The following is a 19636-nucleotide window of genomic DNA, read 5'->3' on the forward strand; positions in this document are numbered from 1 at the left end:
TGAAAAAAAAAATTGTGTCTCACTTGTTTTTTAATATCAAAAGTTTCATTTTATCCCATAGAGTTAAAACAGGAATGGCGCCCTTTTTGAATTTCAAATATCGGTAAATGTCCAGTAATTTGTTTCTCTATTACAAAACTTTGCACAGTGATCCCTGATTTTTATTCCTGATTTGGTAAGAGTACAGTTGACAGTTTCCTTAAGGAAAGTTTGAGCAAAAGTTTAAGTCTTTCACTTTCAAAGTGAATCTAAACACACACTGTATGAACCAAGTTCATATGAATCTAAACACACACTGTATGGACCAAGTTCATATGAATCTAAACACACACTGTATGGACCAAGTTCATATGAATCTAAACACACACTGTATGGACCAAGTTCATATGAATCTAAACACACACTGTGTGGACCAAGTTCATATGAATCTAAACACACACTGTATGGACCAAGTTCATATGAATCTAAACACACACTGTATGACCAAATTCACATGTTGAATACTCTCAACATGATTTAGGAGTACAGCAAGAAAGGGTAGCTGACATTAAAAACCAAAATGGGTGAAAAAAAATCACAAAAATTACAGCTACTGTTAGGAATATGGCCCAAACTCCCACACACTAATGCTTTCAAGATTAGTAAATGAGGTAAAATCATAGTGCGACTTCTTTGTAATAAACATTTGGCCTTGTCTTTTGAAACTTGGTTTATTTTTGATGATTTTTAAGTTTACTATAAGTTATCTGTACATCAGGTACTAAAATAGTCATCTGTATATTACTATAAGGTAGTGTAATAACTCATCTGTATATCAGGCAATGTAATACAAGAAATATTTTGTTCATTCTATCAGCTTCACTAACCATAAATAAGCAGGACCTGAATCTTGCAAAACATCTTTACTGGTATATCTGATGTACAAGCCATTATCAGTAACAAAGGGGTGTACCGGAAACATGCATTTATAGTTCCTATTCAAGTGTTTTGATATTTTTCTGATTTTTTGATAAAAGTCAGGTTGGTTTTCGTCCCCGTGCAGTTTTTTCCCATTTTTAACTGCAATCATGGTGGTCAGAGGTAACAGGCACTGTTACTATGGTAACAGTGTTGCCCTGGAGTCAGGCACTAACGGTACAGTACCTTCAAGTGATCAAATTTGGACACATAGACTACATGATAAATCTTGCTCAGAGAGGATCATGGTAAATCTTGCTCAGAGAGGATCATGGTAAATCTTTCTCATAAAGGATCATGGTAAATCTTGCTCAGAGAGGATCATGGTAAATCTTGCTCAGAGAGGATCATGGTAAATCTTTCTCATAGAGGATCATGGTAAATCTTTCTCATAAAGGATCATGGTAAATCTTGCTCAGAGAGGATCATGGTAAATCTTGCCAAGAAATGGTTGTTTTATCCTTACAGCCACGTCCTGGTCATACATGTAGTTTGTTTGTTGATAACTTAAGACAAATGACAGCCTTATCAACCACAGATCATTTAATCGTCATCACTTTTACTTTTCACACAATATCAACTCAAGCATTCACTAAAACATGAATATATATACAAACTGTTGGTTAAGTCTTGCCCACTGTCATGATATTTGTGGCTTCAAATTCTGTTATTCCTGGTATGTTGTGTATAATATGATTTCATACAATGCCACTGAAAATGACATATGGCCCCTGGATATATTTCTGCAGTCATCTGGTCAATGAGATAATTAATTCAATCCGGTCATAAAAAGAGATTTACTTATAGTAAATTTGTTATCTGAAGTAAAGGATGTCCTTTACTTCTTTAAGAAAAACGAAAGTTTCTCTTTATTCACAAGGTTCTTCAATTTCTTATGTAAATTAATGAGAACCAAATAAAGAGAAATTTGTCAAAGTGGTTCAAAGCTGTATCTCAATGCTAAACATCCCTTGAAATTTTTGTCTTCAGTTCACATGCAGTGATTCCATTAAAATTTACAACATGGAATATAAGTCAGTGGGTAGAAGCCGGAGGATATGTTCTAGTATTTCAACGGTCAAGTTACCTCTGTATATCCATGACGATAAATCAACCTAGGGAAAAATGCATTTCACATTTCATACATACATCATGTGCATGTGTTCCGGTAATAGTGCAACAGCTGTGAATATTTGAATAAAATTTCCATCTGCAAACAGTGCACACACTTTTTCATTGCTGCCTGCAACATTCACTGTCTAAAAGTAATTCTAAACCTAGTTTCATTTGCCTCTATTCTACAACGTCTTTGATGCTGAAATGGAGTTTGGTTTGGTGAACCGGGTCAAACACACATTAAAATGAATTTTATAAGATGATATACACAACAATAAACTGATAATTCTGATAAAAATTCTGTTGAATGAATCAAGGACAGTCATATACCACATGTATTGTACAAACAATGAAGTCAGCTGGCATCCAATGAGTTGAAGTACAGACTACAGTAGTTCTTGGTTTCCCCACAGGTCGAGTAGGCATTATTTGTGATGATTTTTCCTATTATTATCATAACAAATGATTATGAATATTAATAAATTATTAATATGAATGTTACAGAATATAAAACATTTTTCTACAAACAATGTCGTCTACTTTGTGTAAATACCGTCTGGAAACCCCATTGTTGTGATAATTATGATTATTAATAAATTACGATTATGATTAATAAAATCATATTTTACACATTGTAATCTGCTTATGTGAACAACCCTCTGGAAACTCTTATATAGTTTCACAATCTATGCCAAAATATACAAGTGACACCATTGCCCAGGTTCAGTCTACGGCGAGAGTTACCATTGCCCAGGTTCAGTCTACGGCGAGAGTTACTACACATACACTGTGTAGTAACTCTTGCCGTAGACTGACCTGTGTTGCAGCTAGCACCCAGGTTGACGATAAAACTGGCTGAGTTTAGACAATGACATCATACTCAGTGGGTGGCAGTGTTAAAGAAACAGTAGCTCTTAATATATTTGTTTCATATGCCGACTACACTTTCTTGTAACTTCTAATCCCCAGAAAGCATATTCACCCTGTCAACTCAGCCTGTACATGTGTAAACTGCACTGTTATTGGTTGACAAGTGAATTCTGGTCCAGACTAGAATTTAAATGCAAAAAATAACTTACAATTGCATTTTACACATACAGATGCTGTGTTGACAAACTGAATAGTTGGTGTATGCATTAAGGAGTACAACAAGAATTTGCAATTGACATTGAAATGAAAAATAGTGAAATGAAACATCTAAAGTTACAGTTACTGGGCCTTTGACTTATTAGGCATGGTGAAGTGTTTCATTCAGGATGTTCACAGAGGATTTCTTTGTTATAGTGTATTGTATTTCATCTTGTTCCCCAAAACAAATGAACTTGTCTGCTGTAATTCTATGACTTTTGTCACTCTGCAGAATTGCAGTAATCAGTGAATGGACCTTCTATATGCAGTCAAACTCACTGAAAAGGAGTGATTTTTGATTTAGATTTTCAGCTGGAAAAATTCTCAATACGATTCAGTCTACCCGTATAAGTGCTTGTCAGCTAAAGACTGTTCTTTCACCATAGAATTGATGACAATTTTGTAATATAAAGTGACACATTAAAGCTCTGTTTAGGAAAATCCTGTAGACATGCTTGATGTGTCCGTATGTTGTGTCCATATGAATAGCCATATGTTTCAATTTCATTATGTACCAATTTACCCCTACAATGCAAAATGGAATAAAAAAGCTGAGGCAATCTTTCATTATTAATGCAGATGACTCAACGTCAGTTTTGAAGATCATCTACAGCTTGTAGTTATTGTAAAATGAAAAATTCAGCAATATTTTTCAAAATCTGAAAAACAGTTGATCTTGGATTTTCAAATTGGATTTTCAAAATGCATGTTAAATCACATGATAGATTGACTAAACCTTGCACAGCTGATATTAAGAATAACACTCCGGTGTTTGTGAATATGAAATCTATATATCAATGTCAAAAAACACAGATTCATAGGTTTGAAAATTTTAGAAAAAATGATTTGTTTGTTTCAATTCAGATCCAGCTGATAGTTTCTCACATCTGTTTCACTGAAATTGAAAGAGATTGTCCTGTACCTTTCATATTGATTTGAAAAAACAAGCCAGTCTTCACGTCTGAAAACTATTTCTGGAAAGAGACGTCTACTTAAATGTGACTTGTACAGAAGCTATCCACCTACTCATTTCCTGTTATTATTGCACTTATTGGCTTGTCAGCCACAAAACGTCAACTTTCATGATTTGATTTGCCACTTTATGATCTTCGTGATATACAGAGTGTCGTGACTGTGTATTAAAAGACATATTAAAACAGATACAATGCCTGTGAAATTATAACCATTTACGAGGCTTCAAATCACCGGGTCAAATACTGTGCTTATCCTGATTACACCATATAACAAGTCAAACAAAGTGACTTAAAATATCCCTATGACAATTTTTGTAATATTTCATTTGCATTATTATTATTATAATTTTGAATAATGTTTCTCGGATGATTGTTCTAAAACTGATTGAACAGATACTAGTCATCCTCCCTAGTTAATTATCTGGAACATGGCATTTTTATATCAGATATTATGGCGATTCTGCCGAGTCAAATATCGAGTACCACACGAAAACACATTTATGACATTGTTGTTAAAATGTAGCACATGATGTGAGACTGATAGAAACATTGTCTGCTTACAAAGCTAGGGGGGCACTGGGGGAAGACAATGCAAATTGGTCATATCACAGTCCATCTGGAGAAACTGTGGTTTAATGCACATGTTAGACCTCAGACCATACAGTGTAAATATGTGATAGTTGGTACATGTACTGTATAGGACAGAACAATATGGTTGATTTAACCTGTTACCCTAATTTCCTATAAACAAGACCACACTTATAATTGATAACAATAGCTTTGGGACAAACTATTGAGGTGAAAGGGTTTGTGATATCTTGCACAGCATGCCAGACCTCATCCAAAAAATTTGATTTACAGAGATTGAATATATGTAAAACTTGATGTACAGTCTTTTCTGACAATGAATAGACAGATTTGGAAGCTACTCGCCGGTAATTTAGTCCTCTGCCATGCTCATTAAACTGTATGACAAGACACAGTCATGAAAAGAAAATATATTGCCATGTGTTTTAATGATCTTATCACTGTGTCTAACTTCAAGATAAAATAATATTACTTCTTTTGTTACATCGTCTTGCAAACAATGTCAATTTGTATCCTAATTAACTGATTTGTAAATAATTTACTTATTCATATAATTACATGTCCAGAATTTGTAAATACTGGCAAATTGTTCATCTCTGAATAGTCTCCATCTCAGTGACGACTGTACAGTCCATGTTAGTATTTAATTACCCTGGTAATACAGCTATAAACACAATACCTGAAACACTTTTGTCAATTTTTAGTTGGACCATAGTAGAAATTTGTATACCTTATCAATTTAAATTGGTTAAGGGTCTAGTTCTGTTGATAAAGATTGTCATGTGAATAAGTTCAGTACATCCTTGCAATTCAATTACCAGACTTCTCTTGTGTTTTCATGAAAAGTTACTGAAATGTATCAGAATGACTCAAGCAGCGGATTAACTCTGACTATGGATTGATTGATGAATGGAATGAATGCTAGCTTGAAGCATTGGCCAATCTGTCATCAAGTCTGTTACAGCAAAGACACTGTGAACACAGACTCTGCTCTCCTAGGTTGAGCATACATATACTTTCATTGATTTCATTCACAGATGTTTACACTGACTATGAGAAGGTGACAGTTGGAAAATTTAATGATGTCTGGGTATTGCGGACTACAGAGATTTCTTGTTCAGTTCAGTGTTAGTGTGTTAATAAAAGATGGAAATGTGTGACTTTCACACAGAATCTGAATTCTACATCATCCAAAAGTCAAATGTCGCATCATTATGGAATCTGCTAAATGTCATGGCATCATCGGGAAGCTAAGCTACATGTCTGAATTGAACCGTGAATCTAATATCCATCGGTCACATAAAACATTTTCAATTCAAAGACATATACATGTGTGAGTTACTGATGCAAACTGGGAGGGATATCTGAGTAACAAATCAAGGACTGTGTGCTTAACAAAAAACACTAGTAGAAAAGCAGTATTAGCTGTTGCTTGTGAAACTTTTACAATGTAGTTTATGGTGAGCATTCAATGTCCTGAACAAATATGAAGTTTTCGTAATTTAATAACAACATGAAAATAATAATAAAAATTACCATTATGATAAAACCAAACGAATATTAGAATTTGCTTTCAATAAATCAATGAATGAATGAATGAACAGGTTTGAAATTCTGAAATAAGCTGGTTGATGTTTTGAAAACTTCACATCAAATTAGACCATAAAGTGATCATATAGACTCTTTTCTTTGTCAGAAAATATGTGTACCTTTTTTAAATGAAAAGGACTTTAATTTTAATGGAATCAGATTGATTTTAACCCTTTCACCACCATGGTTTGTCCCAAATCCATTGTTTTCTATGGTAAAGTTGGACCTGTATACAGGGAACTGGGGTGAAAGGGTTAAGAGCTGTCAGATCTGCAGACTTCATATACACAGACACAGAGCTATATGTATTTGGTAAACAACAGAATCTGAACTACTGGTACCTGTGTAACACATTATGAATTTTCTCAAATCACTACTGTTTCCAATCAAAAGACAGGAATTTACCAAAACACTGAATTTCTAAACACTACCATCTTCTGAAGAACACAAATTTGGCAACAACACCAACAGATATACTTGTACATCAAAGAGTTCTTTCTTCTGAGGGATTTTTAACAGGTGATGTTTTTATTGGCTATGAAAGTGATAGAAAAATACTGAATTTATATAACTATTGTATATTTGAAGTAAAGACCACAAAATCAACTTCTGATATCTGACAACATTTACAGAAGATAAATCATCAACACATAATGTAAACACCATAAAATGAACTCATCTCCTCATAAATAGAATCATCGCGTGATGACTAGCTGGAAGTCAGTTTTATTACAACAGTTTAGGGTACTCAGTAAACAAGCTTGTAAATTACACTGTTATTCACAAAATACTACAGCATACAAAAAAGATTTCAACATGTGACACCGGGTTATAGGTGAATCAAACGTGATATTTACAACCCATCCCTACGTGTACAGTACATGGCTGTATTTCCTGTATTCCTTAATGTCTATACGTCTTCTATTTATATGACTAAATGATCTCTAAGTTGAGACTTTAAACATTTGCTGTAGTGCCTTGGCAATACTTGCTTTGATTTTCACCGAAGCATCTTCAGTTTCAGATGAGAATTCATTACAGGATCATGCTACATTATCAAGCATTGGTGATCACATAATTTTTGCACAGGCAAATTAATGTTAATTTCCAAGACTACAACCCTGGCCTCTGTATAAAATTTAGAAAGTATAGGCATTAAAACTGAAACTGAACCAGCACTAAATGAAGACATTCACAGAAATGAAAACACTATGGTCTGAATGATGCATTTATATGCATATAGTACTAGCATATCATACAGAATTTTAATGCAGTCACCACAGATAAAAGGTTTATATTCTATCAACTGACAACTATGTCTGCACTCAACAATGACTTACCTTTGAAATTAGTTTTGGATATAGGAGAAACTTCAAAACTGAAAGACTCAAAATTTTGCTCAAAATTCCAAATCAAGAAAGGAAATAACAGGTCACCTTGTTCGAAATCGGAAAAAAGCTACCGAATTTTTACCAAGACTTGAAATTCAAAATGGCTAATGATCCATGTGTCAACTCTATGGAGAAAGTCAAATTTTTGATTTCACAAAAATAACATAGGCAGTCAAGAGCTTCAAAATTAGCCCCTAAAAAGCAGTAGACCAGAAAAGTACTGTTAAAATATGAGGTAGAATGCCAAGTTATGGTTGCTCATTTTTAAGCTTATGGAGTAAGACCAATTTTCAAATTTTAGTTTTTTTGAAAATCAAAGTTATATTTTTCCCAGTAGAGTTTACACAGGGATGGTGGCTATTTTGAATTTAAAATAAATGTATAAATAAATGTCGGGCAATTTGTTCCTCTACGACCACACTTTCCATGGTGACCCGTGATTGTTATACTTGATTTGGCAAGAGAATAGTTGAAAGTTTCCATGAGGAAAGTTTGAGCAAAAGTTTAAGTCTTTCACTTTCATGGCGCATACTACCTTACAGAGAACACCATGTGTCATTTGGCCAGATAACAAGTAAATTGGCGGTCAACTTCAGTGGTCTGGTACAGTGATTGTAATACAAAAGTCAGCAGGAAGCCCAACTCTGGCCATAAATTGATACTGATACTACAGGCTGCGAAAAAATCGCACAGTGGTACAAACCATTTCTCTCATGGTGTATCTTAGAAAATAAACTGAATCGAATGAAGAATAATTCACAATTGACACCAATTGAGATTACCCGCTGATTTTAGTGTTTGCAATTGCTGTACCCAACCTGTGAAGTTGATCGCCAATTTATTTGTTATCTGGCCAAATGACTCCCTGTCTCACTAGGCATTTTGCTGAATGGCTTGACTGGTTAATGTGGTGTTCTCTGTAAGAATCTGAATAATTGTCCCTGAGGCACATATTTCCTTAAATTGGTTTCATCACATCTAAAGTCTGTGAGAGCTGACAACATTTAAGGAATATAAATGATCAACACATCATTATGTATTCTGTGAAGCAAGTAGCACATTAGACAGTCAAATACAACAGAGATTCTCTGTCGTCAACCATTAGTTAAAAAGATGGAAGGATTAACAAGACAAATTTGTCAATTACTGCAGTGGAGACATTTTAATCTTGATACTGTTATAAATCAATGCATTCAATTTTGAAGTTCGATTACTTGTCAATGGCTCATCTATTGTGGGGAAATAAAATAGCAAGTGACCAATTAGGAATAATTGGTGCAGTAATTTGAGACAGCTATTCGATGGTGTTTAGAGTCAACTCATCTACAGACTAGATACCCAATAAACTGAATAAAATATTTGCATGGTTACAGCTGTAGAAATGCATACAGGTATTAACAGTGAGAGGTACAATTCCTGAGTTGTCATCTTGTATCTAGTCCTTGGTTTGAAGTCAATAAAAGTACTTTTGTTGCAAAAAAAATAGGCTAGACACTAGACTACATGTATATGTTCATGCTTTCTTTATAGGTATGCTAGCTGCAGTACAGTAGCTCAAGGTTTTGCCTGGGTATTTAGGTTGGACCCAGTTTTTGCGCCTGACCCAAATACCCAGACAAAACCTCGAACTACAGTACTGCAGCTGTAGGTATGCATGCCAAAACCTAGCTTCAGCACTGCAGCTGTAGATATGTATCAGCGTTGGAAACTACCGCCCGTCCTCCCGTCCGAGACGGGTAACTTTTCAGTCGGACGGGAGGAAAATTGTACTTCCACGTCCGTGTGTCGGGCTCTCGATAGTAGCCCATACGGCATACCCAGTAATCTCATCGATCAGCTGCTTCTAGATGTTGTGTAAAATAAACGAAATGTAGTATACCAATACGTCCGACTTCGACGCGCTTATGCTACTGAAACTGTGCAACTGTGTGACGCCGGAACGCAATGCAAGCGAGACATGTAAACACGGGTAAACAGGAAGTCGCTCATACTAAAAATCTCACACTAAGCGAGATTTGCGCGATATCAGCCAGTGCTATAAATATAAAGATATAAAGGAAAGATATAAAGATATAAAGGAAAATGAGGGCAACTCCACACATCGGCTCTACCAAGATTGTTTAGTATTACGATATGGTGAATAAAAGGATCATTGCATTTATTTTGTGTGGAATACATGGCGAGACACCGGTGAATCGATAGTGCTTTGACCCTAGTCATGTGATTTGGGTCCCCGGTAAACCGGTTTGTTGATTGAGTGATTCGTCTTAACGGTGTTTCGGAACCAAAAATGGGGTTCCTTCATCAGTCGCTCTCTTGTTTTGTATCCCATCCGCTTGGTTGTGTGATGAAGTCATCTTCGTCCTCGAGGAGGAGAAGCCAGATTCGTTATTGAGAGAGTTAGCCACTATTGACTGACTCTATAGTTAGCGATCCGGTGTGTGGCGTCATATTATAATTAACATGACCCAACATCGACCGGAGTTTCTGGGCTTATAAGGATTTTTGTTTTAGGGCATATTTTGAGCGTTGCTAGTGCTCGTTATGTTAACAGTAAATGTTGTACTAATCTGTCGATGATTAGTTTGTTTTAGGCATTTAAATCGATTATCCGAATTTTTAGTTTTGTGTCAATTTTTTCGTGGACTTTGTAATAGATTTCGAGTCGATATTGGTGCCTGCTTTCCGATGTTTGAAAAGCATGTTGTGAAGTGCTGCTTCGAGAAATAAATACTGTTTCTCTGTGTTTAGCCATTCCCAGGTTCCATGGTTTCGTTAACAATATTGGCTGTAAACGGCCTTTGAAATCGGTTTGGTCTGAGGAGAGTATTGGTTTATTTAATTCATGCCGCCAACTTTGATTACTTATATGGCAGCTCTCTCAGTTTTTTTATTTTCTTTGCCAGATGATGTTTTCTGTATTGCTCAGCAATCTTTTCATTTTGGTTGATTGTAGTACCAATTCGATGACAGATTGCATCTTGATTTTATACGATAAAGTGGCATAAAATGGAGGCAAATTAAAAAAAATTGTTTCCCGTTGTTAAAACTGCTATTGTGAAACCTTTTAACTGTTTGAGCGATATGGACAAAGTGTGTTTGAATTAATTAATTAATTAATTAATCATAGTGTTATCAGCATTGTTATTGTAGAAATTTTGTATTCAAGTCTGGATTAGAATTCATTTCAAACAGTGGAATTCAGAACAGTTTGTTTGTAAGATCACAGTTAATACTCATGTTGAAAATAAAGTTGTTTACAGTTTGAAGTACATAATGGTTTTGTGTTTTTTGAATGAATGGATTTGTCAAAAATGCAGGACAGGCAACTTTCTTGCAGGACAGGCAAGTTTTGAAAGTTACCAGTCCTGATGTCTGGTAAATATTTTGGCCAGTTTCCAACACTGTATGTATGCATGCCAAAACCTAGCTGCAGTGCTGTAGCTGTAGGTATGCATGCCAAAACCTAGCTGCAGTGCTGTAGCTGTAGGTATGCATGCCAAAACCTAGCTGCAGTGCTGTCGCTGTAGGTATGCATGCCAAAACTAGCTGCAGGGTTTTTGACTGGGTATGTGGATCAGATGGCAAAACAAGATTTTAGTAAGATTTCAGCCCTTTGACCCTCACACTCGGGCAAAAACCTGACATATCACTGCAGCTAGCCAAGACTCTGCTATCTGTCCATTTGAGCTGGTAAGCTTGTAGAAGCTATGGCTTCGAGCAAATTGTGTTTCAAGGCTTCCACTGTTCATCATCAGCTGAAGAGGTTACCAAGGTATAGTTTGAGCGATAGATTTCTGAGAGCTACTTGCAAATGGATGACTGGATCAGAAAAGGATTTTAACAACCTGAGATTGGTGCTCTGAGTACATGACTTTAAAGGATACCTCTGTGCAAAAAAAAAATACTGCATTATATTTGTCTGTGTTCCATTGATGCCTGTTTGTGAACACTCGTATTTAAGCAATAAAGCGCACCCAGCGACAGTATGCCACGAGATTTTGACCAGTTCACGACATATATGCACGAGGGACAGCGAGTGCATACATGAGGTTAACTGGTCAAAACTGAGTGGTATACCATCGCTTGGTGTGATTTATTGCTATCATAACAGTATATTGAAATTCAGGCGTGGAACGTCAAAAACGGATTTTTTCTCAAGCTCAGAGCTCGTGCGTAAGCCAGCCGTGGTATATCACCAATATACCACAGTTCTTTTCACGTCTCGACCAATCAGATCGCTGTATTTGCGCCATCAATATACTGGTATGATATAATACAGCTTATCTCATAGACAGTAATTACATGATATTGAATCTACCAGATGAAATAAATTAAATTCAAACTCAAATTATGCTTCTGTACAAAATTGGCAAATTAAAATGTCCAACACTGTGATCAATACACATTTAATTTATTACTTTACAAGTACCCAGATTAGGATTTGACTTTAAGCAGTTTAACTTTGCTTGAATATTTTCTTGTTAATATGTATTTTGTAACTCCGTGTAATTTATGTGATCTGTGCTGTAATGTTTACATCTAAGCTTTAATTCTATGGTCATATTTCACAACACTGTTTCTATGAAAAAGTCTGCATATCTCATTTTCAATGATATATATATATATATACACACCGGTATATAGTTTAATCTTCCGTTACAAGAAGGAAATATAACATCATTCTGATCTCATGTGGGATTGCTAAAATTGTGCTGCTGGTTTGTAAGTTCAAAGTTTTAAGAGAGAGAGGATTTAGTTTTTGTTTATTTATTTATTTAGTAATTAATTACACACTATATATGATTATGAAAATGATGATGATGATGACGACGATGATGATGATGGTGACGAATCAAGCATTTGCACTTTACTTCTTGATATCTGATCAATATAAGGGGAAGCCGTGGCTTTTAAGTAAATTGCAACCATTTATATGCATTGGTGTACACTGACATTTTAATAATGCGCTGTCTTCTACCCAAAGCCTGAATGATCATCGTTGTTGTAGTATGCATAGCTGAGATTTGTACATACACAAGCCCTTTATATGATGCTATACATGCCTGACGCTGAAACTCGCACAACAATGCCGCCGTAGCTCTGACGCCGGAAGCACACATGGCTAAATTTGGTGGCATCCATCGCGCAAAACAACTTGAGAAACTATGGATGTCTCAGAATAACTCACTGAGTCCAGTCGTCTGCGTACACAGTCATTGATCGTGAACGCCGAGACCGCACCTTATCATCATCAATCTTTCTGCAATATAATCCACTTTAAAAAAGTTATCCTTTCGCATGAAAAATGTTCGTTCAAACAAGCAAACTATGGTTGATCACACATTCCGAAATAAAACGACTCGATCTATCATCATTTACCTCTCTTTCCAGTGGCGGCCATCATGATGGCAGTTTGCGTCTCCGGTTACCGTCGCGTCGTGACCTGGGTCAAAAAAGTTTAGAGCAATCCCATGGTTCATCTGAGCATCAAAAAACTTCGGGAACCGACGATGAACTACGCCTATGTCTAGTCATTCCTACCGCGGTCACTTTAACTTGTGATTGAGTTTACACCTGGCAGCTCCTATGACATGTTTATATCTATTCAAAAACGAATGTAATTCCTCCTAAATTCAAAGAATTTCACCGTCTCTTGAACGTAAATACTTCGAGTACCTGTCGCCCAGTTACGTCATCAAGTGACCTATGATGTCACCAGCGATAGCTGACCTTTGTGTCTGATAATGAATCAGCGATAACACACGTTGTTCCCTGTGGATATGAGTGTGATGGATGATAGTACATATGAAAAATAAACAGTTATTTGAGCAGTTTTTTCATCATTTATCATCCCTTGGGAGTGGCCGAAATGTCCTCGGCGACAGAGTCTTGCGATCGTGGCATGTATGTAGAAAACATGAAAAAGATTATGGAACAGCAAGGAATAAGGAATTATCATTATTATGGTGTTTGCTGACCCCTCCAGTAGCTACCTAAAGTTAGCTGTTTTCAGTTTAGAGCTACGTTTGTACTAGCTCTGCATGGCAGGGCTGTGTGTTACCGGCGTTAAACACGGCCTCCCACCACATGCCCTGCCATGCAGAGCTACGTTTGTACTTCAATTCAATTTACTTGGATTTATCCATTTGATAGTGTTCAGTTTTGAACATGTTCTTCTCTCATCTGAAATGTACCAGGCCATACCACACTCCCAGTTAGTGCGTGTTGAGTGATAAAAGATTGATGATTGATTGATTGATTGATTGATTGATTGATTGATTGATGTAACACTGTCGCGGTGCGGGACCTGACTGAATACAATGAAGCAAGCACAATAAGACAAACAACCTGCGGACTAAAGAAAATAAAGTCTAATTGGATAAAAGGGGAAAATAGACATATAGGTGAACGGAAAAATAAACACAAACGAATTGACGAAAATAAAGGCGTGGCTGCACAAAAATGACGAATATGTACAGAAGAGCCTTCCAAATAAATGTACGTAAACCCATGCTACTGGCGGGTGCGTCTTACAGGAGAGGGGGTTACTATTCCGTTGCAGCGTAATGTGTGTTTATTTGTTTGTTTGTCTGCATGTTTGTTTGTTTAGTCTTTTGTTTGTTGTCTTTTTATTTGGGCCAACTTCTCTTTTTCCTCTGTCTTCATATGTAGTGGTTTTGTTCAAGACTATTCCATAATATTCACAATCACACTTGTGGCTGCAGCACTGCACTGTAGCTCTAAGTTTTTTCCTGGCTGAGTGTTGTCAATTTTTTTCCGTCTGACCGGCAACATCATGTAAAAGCTTGATCTACTAGGCCCTATATTGCAGCATGGAGGTAGCACACAGAGATTGTAGCTATAGCTAGCCCAAGACACGCCTGTTGTGCCATTCTACATCGAAAGTGATTTTGCATAAGAAAGCGGAGCAAACAAATTTGCAGTCATCAATGCGCCGACATTACAAATGCATCAATTGACGTATCTTTGTGTCTGAAGTTGACGTTAAAACCGGGTTTAACTAAAACAACATACCAACTGAATGTTGCTATCACTGTAACCAGACATCATTGTAATCAGGATATATTCCGACATCTGATTTCTAGCCTCATCAAAATATCATTTTGATCATTTCAAATTTATCGATAGATGTTATCGTAACCCGTTTAAATTATCACGCGTGTAGACCTATATCTTTGTCAAGGTGTGTGGTAGCCTGTTCCAAACATACTTTTTGTTTAATTGAACTTATTTATTCAAAGCTTCCTAAATGATCTGATATTGTCTGCGTGATCTGTATTAGTAATACACTCAAATAAAGCGTCTCTTTAAGAAACATACATATTTAATCATCATAAAACAATTATTGGACAGACAATTGTATGTCGACACTGACACCTGACCTGACTGACTGTGGTGAACGCCTACTTCAGAGCGATATGTATGTCACAAATCTATCGAAGGAAGTTCTGATTCTTGTATTACTGATATTGAACTAAAGCTGTTACCTGTTGTCTGACAGTAACAAACTACTTTATTGTGTTTTCGTTTTCACAGCAGGATGTGGTCGATTTGCATTGCAGTGTACGGTACATATGAATATTGCATTGTGAGAAAATAAGTATCACGTCAGAACAAAGTTTGACTGGTATACGGGTTGTAATTAATAAAGATCAACATAGGTTTGAAAATCGTGGTCGATTTTGGCACATTTGCTGGTTTCTTCATCTCGAAGGAATGGCATCAAAATGACCGTGGAGAGTTCTGCTGCATGCTAGAACACGCGGCAAAAAATTACAAACAAAACTATAATTGTAAGCAAATTGTACAACAGAATATGAAATCACACGAAAGGTATGAGTTAGTGAACTGACACAGATGTTAATACATATGATACATATAATACACATTATGTCAGGGCACAGACGACTAAAAACTCAAATTCTTTGTAATCTGGATCACGATCTATCTTAGATTTGGGTATACGTATATAATCGCTGCTAACTATCGCTATGATCGACGACATGATGTATCAAACATTGAAGCAAACTTTTCAGAAAAAGCATGTCGTATTTAATTTTTGATGACTTTTTTCACTATTTTTCTGTCAACTGCAAGTTCGTGTAAACTCAATCAATTGAGCTTGTCAACATAGCATCTCTATGTGTAACAAGCGCTGTCACAGTTTCGGCCAACATTTGAATTCTAGTCCGTACCAGAATTCACTGGTCAACCATAAGAATGCAGTGTACACATATATGGGCTGAGTTGACAAGCTGAGTACTATGTTTCTCAACAAGCCTTGGTAAGAAGAACAAGAAATTGTAGATGAGAATGCGCCTCGAGGTCAGATATTCGGACTTTCAAATTTTTATAACACTTTCTTCGTATGCTTCTGGCGGGGGCTCATTTTGAAGCTTTTGGAGTAGGTAGGATTTTCACCCTCTTAGTTTTTTGAAAATCGAACGTATTTTCCTTAGAGTTAACACAGGTATGGCTGCTATTTCGAATATCGGTAAATGTTAGATAATTTGTTTTTCAAGTACCAAAAATTGCACGGTGACCCGTTTTTTTTCTAGTTTTCGTTAGACCATGGGTGAAAGTTTCAATGAGGAACGATTGAGCAAAAGTAAAATTCTTTCACTTTCGAGGCGATACTACCTTAAAGACAAAAATAGAGAAAAATCACCCAAATTCCTGGCCGACACATGCTCCAAAGTATTTTTTGTGGTGGATCACACCTAAAAATGTCTGTCAAAGGAATGCAACTTCCGTTTTTTCGTCTATATTCCCATTGAATTACTTCTCTCCGTCTCGACATAACGAGTGTGCGATTCCTGATCCTAACGAATATAATGCTTTATTAAGTCTGGCTTTCCATAATAAACATACCTACAAATTTCACCGAAAGCACTGTTGAGTTTCTTTATATTTTCTTTGTTGTAATTTATTTCTTTATTTCGGTTTTGTGGGTAGAGATAAAAATTTCGTATGAAGGTGTGTATAGTATAGTGGGCTTCCCACCATTCATAGTGACCAATAAATATTTTCCAACTCTCATCCCAATTTGGTTTGACCAGAGAATCATCTTCTATGTGGATAAGTTCCGGGTATTGGATAGCTAGAGCGTTAGGGTACAAGATGGAATCACAATTCCAACACTGTCGTCTATAATATCGATAACCTCTGTAGTACCATCTTAAAAATTTGGAATCCGACTTTGCGATGATAACGCCGTTGTTGAGTCGAGTCTCGCTCTCCCTTCCCATAGCAAAGCTATAATGACGTAAAGGCTCCAATGATTTAACCACGATGACGTCATTGTCCATGTACACACCGCCGTATTCCATGAGAATCTCAAGTCTTGCTATGTCAGCTTTATGTTGTATTTTTGACTTCATCAGTGAATAACCAAAAATGCTCTCTGGTTGTTCTCTTTTAATGATTTTAAGATTGTCTATCGTTTTTCGCGCCTCTTCCCAGTATTCTCCGGTCGGTTCATTGTCTGTGTGAAACATGATTTTGTTGGCCTTCATAATTCTGTAGGCACTCAACAGAGATATCAGGTGATCAAAGCGAAACGTCTGTTGGCCAAACCAGACATAATGAGCAATATTTGGTACGATGGTCGTTTGGTGTCGACGCGCTGTGAATTGTTTTAGCTTGTTTAACGATGCACCTCTGCAAACCGGCAAAAGGTCCGCTTCATTGCTGATATTAAATTCTTTACCTTGATGCAGCAAAACTTTCAATGACTGAATACACCTGAAGGTTATCCGTTTTATGTTCCTTGTCGAAGCTTCAACGGAATGTTTGTTGACAGTTTTTTTTGGAATTGTGGATTGCGCCGTCTTATTATGATTGGTACGCTTTGTTTGTAATTGTAACTTGTCGTGTGGAAACCAGTGTGACATATTAAGAGATGTACTTTCTGTGTCATGAAATTCATCATTTTTAGAGAAAAGTTTCATAACGTCAAAGATGAAGGCCAAAAAGAGAGACAACACGAGCACGAAAACCAGACGACGCCACCAAAATCTCAACATGGTTGGCAATTCAGTGCTTCTTCAACCTGCCAGTACTCAGTTCGTCTTTCTTTTCAAAGCGATCGTTATTGACATGATTTATACTGAAGGATATCCGTTATTTTCACAACTCGGATAACCTGTTGATATGAAAGAAAAGCAAATTAAATGTTAACATTTTCAGGCCTAACTTTCTGGTACCTTTTACCCCTATATATATCCGAGACTATTAATGCCCGAGAAAGTCAATACTGTTGCCAATACTTGTCAGTGCCTGAGTACACAGTATACACGATTTGCACCTCGAACGTTGAGGGCGGCTTCTCTTTCGAGAGCACAAACAACGACCACAATGAGGGAAAGTGTGACAATTGTGTTATATGAAAGTATTTTATTGTAGATTAACAATATGAAAAACATTACTCTTTTCTTTTCTGCTTACGTTCAGTTTTTTAGTTTTCTGTTCTGCGATGAGCAGGTAAGAGAACAGCTGATGTCTGTGTATTATCTACCTGTAATTATGCGCCTCGAATTGAAAGTAACTTTTATTCAAATTTTCTCAAGTAAACTTTCGTCCTCTCTTTCCAAATCAAAAATGGAAATCGGTGGGGGGGGGGGGGGGTGTCACCTTACAAAATTTTTTGAGTAGAAACAAACTTCCTTAAATTTATCTAAATTGTAAATTCACAATGATCGCCTTCCCCTTGTTTAACTCCATGAGGTAAAATTTAATTTTCGATTTTCACCGGCGAAAATAAGACGGTGAGCCTACTTCAACGGGATGCATTTTATCTCAATAATATTAATTTGTCAGCCAGGCATGACTGAAGAAGCAACGTCATCACGGCGATTTTGATATTTATATTATCCCGCGTTGTAAAAGTAATCTTTTTCATGAAATCGACATGACATCTATTGCTGTATACCATCATGCACGATGGGAATAGAGTTTAAATGCTTTCAGTTCGATTGATGAGAAAGTTTCGGTAAAACCTTCACTGATAACAGCAGTAAGCTTAATTAGTTTGTGTGACCGTGTCGATTTGGCTTCCACTCCCGGTGGTGGCGCTCTCAGGGCAAAAGGGCCCTGCCTGTTCCCAAAATCACAGAAAGGGTGGGGGGGGGGCAGTTTTTGGTTCATTATCACTTGAAACGAGACACTTTCTCAGTCAGTTAAATGACTGAAATGACTTATTATTTCAAGGGTCAACATTTTTTAATAAAAATTATTCTAAAATATCAATTTGATTCCTGGTAAATATTTTCTTAAATGTACAGCCATACAAGTGCTAAATTGGAAAGTACATTACTTCCACTAATGACGTCATCATGCAACCTCATTTTCCAAAAGTTATCATATTGCGTCAGACTTCAATGCTCGCAACAACTGAAAACACTAATGTGATAACACCATCTCATTGTTATATACGTCATTGGTCGTATCTCTCCCTCTCCTCAATTTTGTAAATTCGGGACTGTTTTTGGCCAAATTTTCTCCCGTGCTTCTTAAGGGTGCCTTGTTTCTTGGAAATGCCAGATAAGGGATCTTTTGAAATTTAGCGAAACAAGCGTGGGTTCCAAGCCATGCTCTGAGTGCAAACGCTGGGCTTCCATCCTATACTACTCTATTATTCTGTAAAGTGGAGGAGCCAGATACATCGGATATATGCCAAATCCTGCTTCACCTCTGTTGTATCTCTTCCCCGAATATGAACAATAGCGACATAATTCGAGACACAATTTTCATCGCATAACAGCAAACAAGATAAAAAAAGCATTAAAAGTGGCACTGGGAATAAAAACCTACCTTCTATCGCATGTTTCGTGTGACTTCATAATGACTCCACGCTAACAAACTATACGT

At 36.5% G+C, this 19636-nt stretch overlaps 1 protein-coding gene across 3 annotated transcripts in view; it reads right to left on the minus strand.

Annotated features, from left to right (window-relative positions):
* The window catches only part of LOC139123148 (vitamin K-dependent gamma-carboxylase-like), a 51765-nt gene extending 38431 nt beyond the window's left edge, over positions 1 to 13334 (minus strand). For 2 of the 3 annotated variants that reach the window (XM_070689200.1, XM_070689198.1), the window contains exon 1: positions 13127 to 13264. Coding sequence is in view for 1 of the 3 variants with exons in the window: in XM_070689199.1 (XP_070545300.1) it covers positions 13127 to 13151 (25 nt within the window). In the remaining 2 variants the exon portion in view is untranslated. Of the gene's footprint in view, positions 1 to 13126 lie in introns of all 3 variants that reach the window. The other variant, XM_070689199.1, reaches the window with a different exon arrangement.
* Positions 13335 to 19636: the final 6302 nt, after the last annotated feature.

This window comes from Ptychodera flava, chromosome 22, assembly GCF_041260155.1.
Source record: "Ptychodera flava strain L36383 chromosome 22, AS_Pfla_20210202, whole genome shotgun sequence".
Classification (NCBI taxonomy): Eukaryota; Metazoa; Hemichordata; class Enteropneusta; family Ptychoderidae; genus Ptychodera; species Ptychodera flava.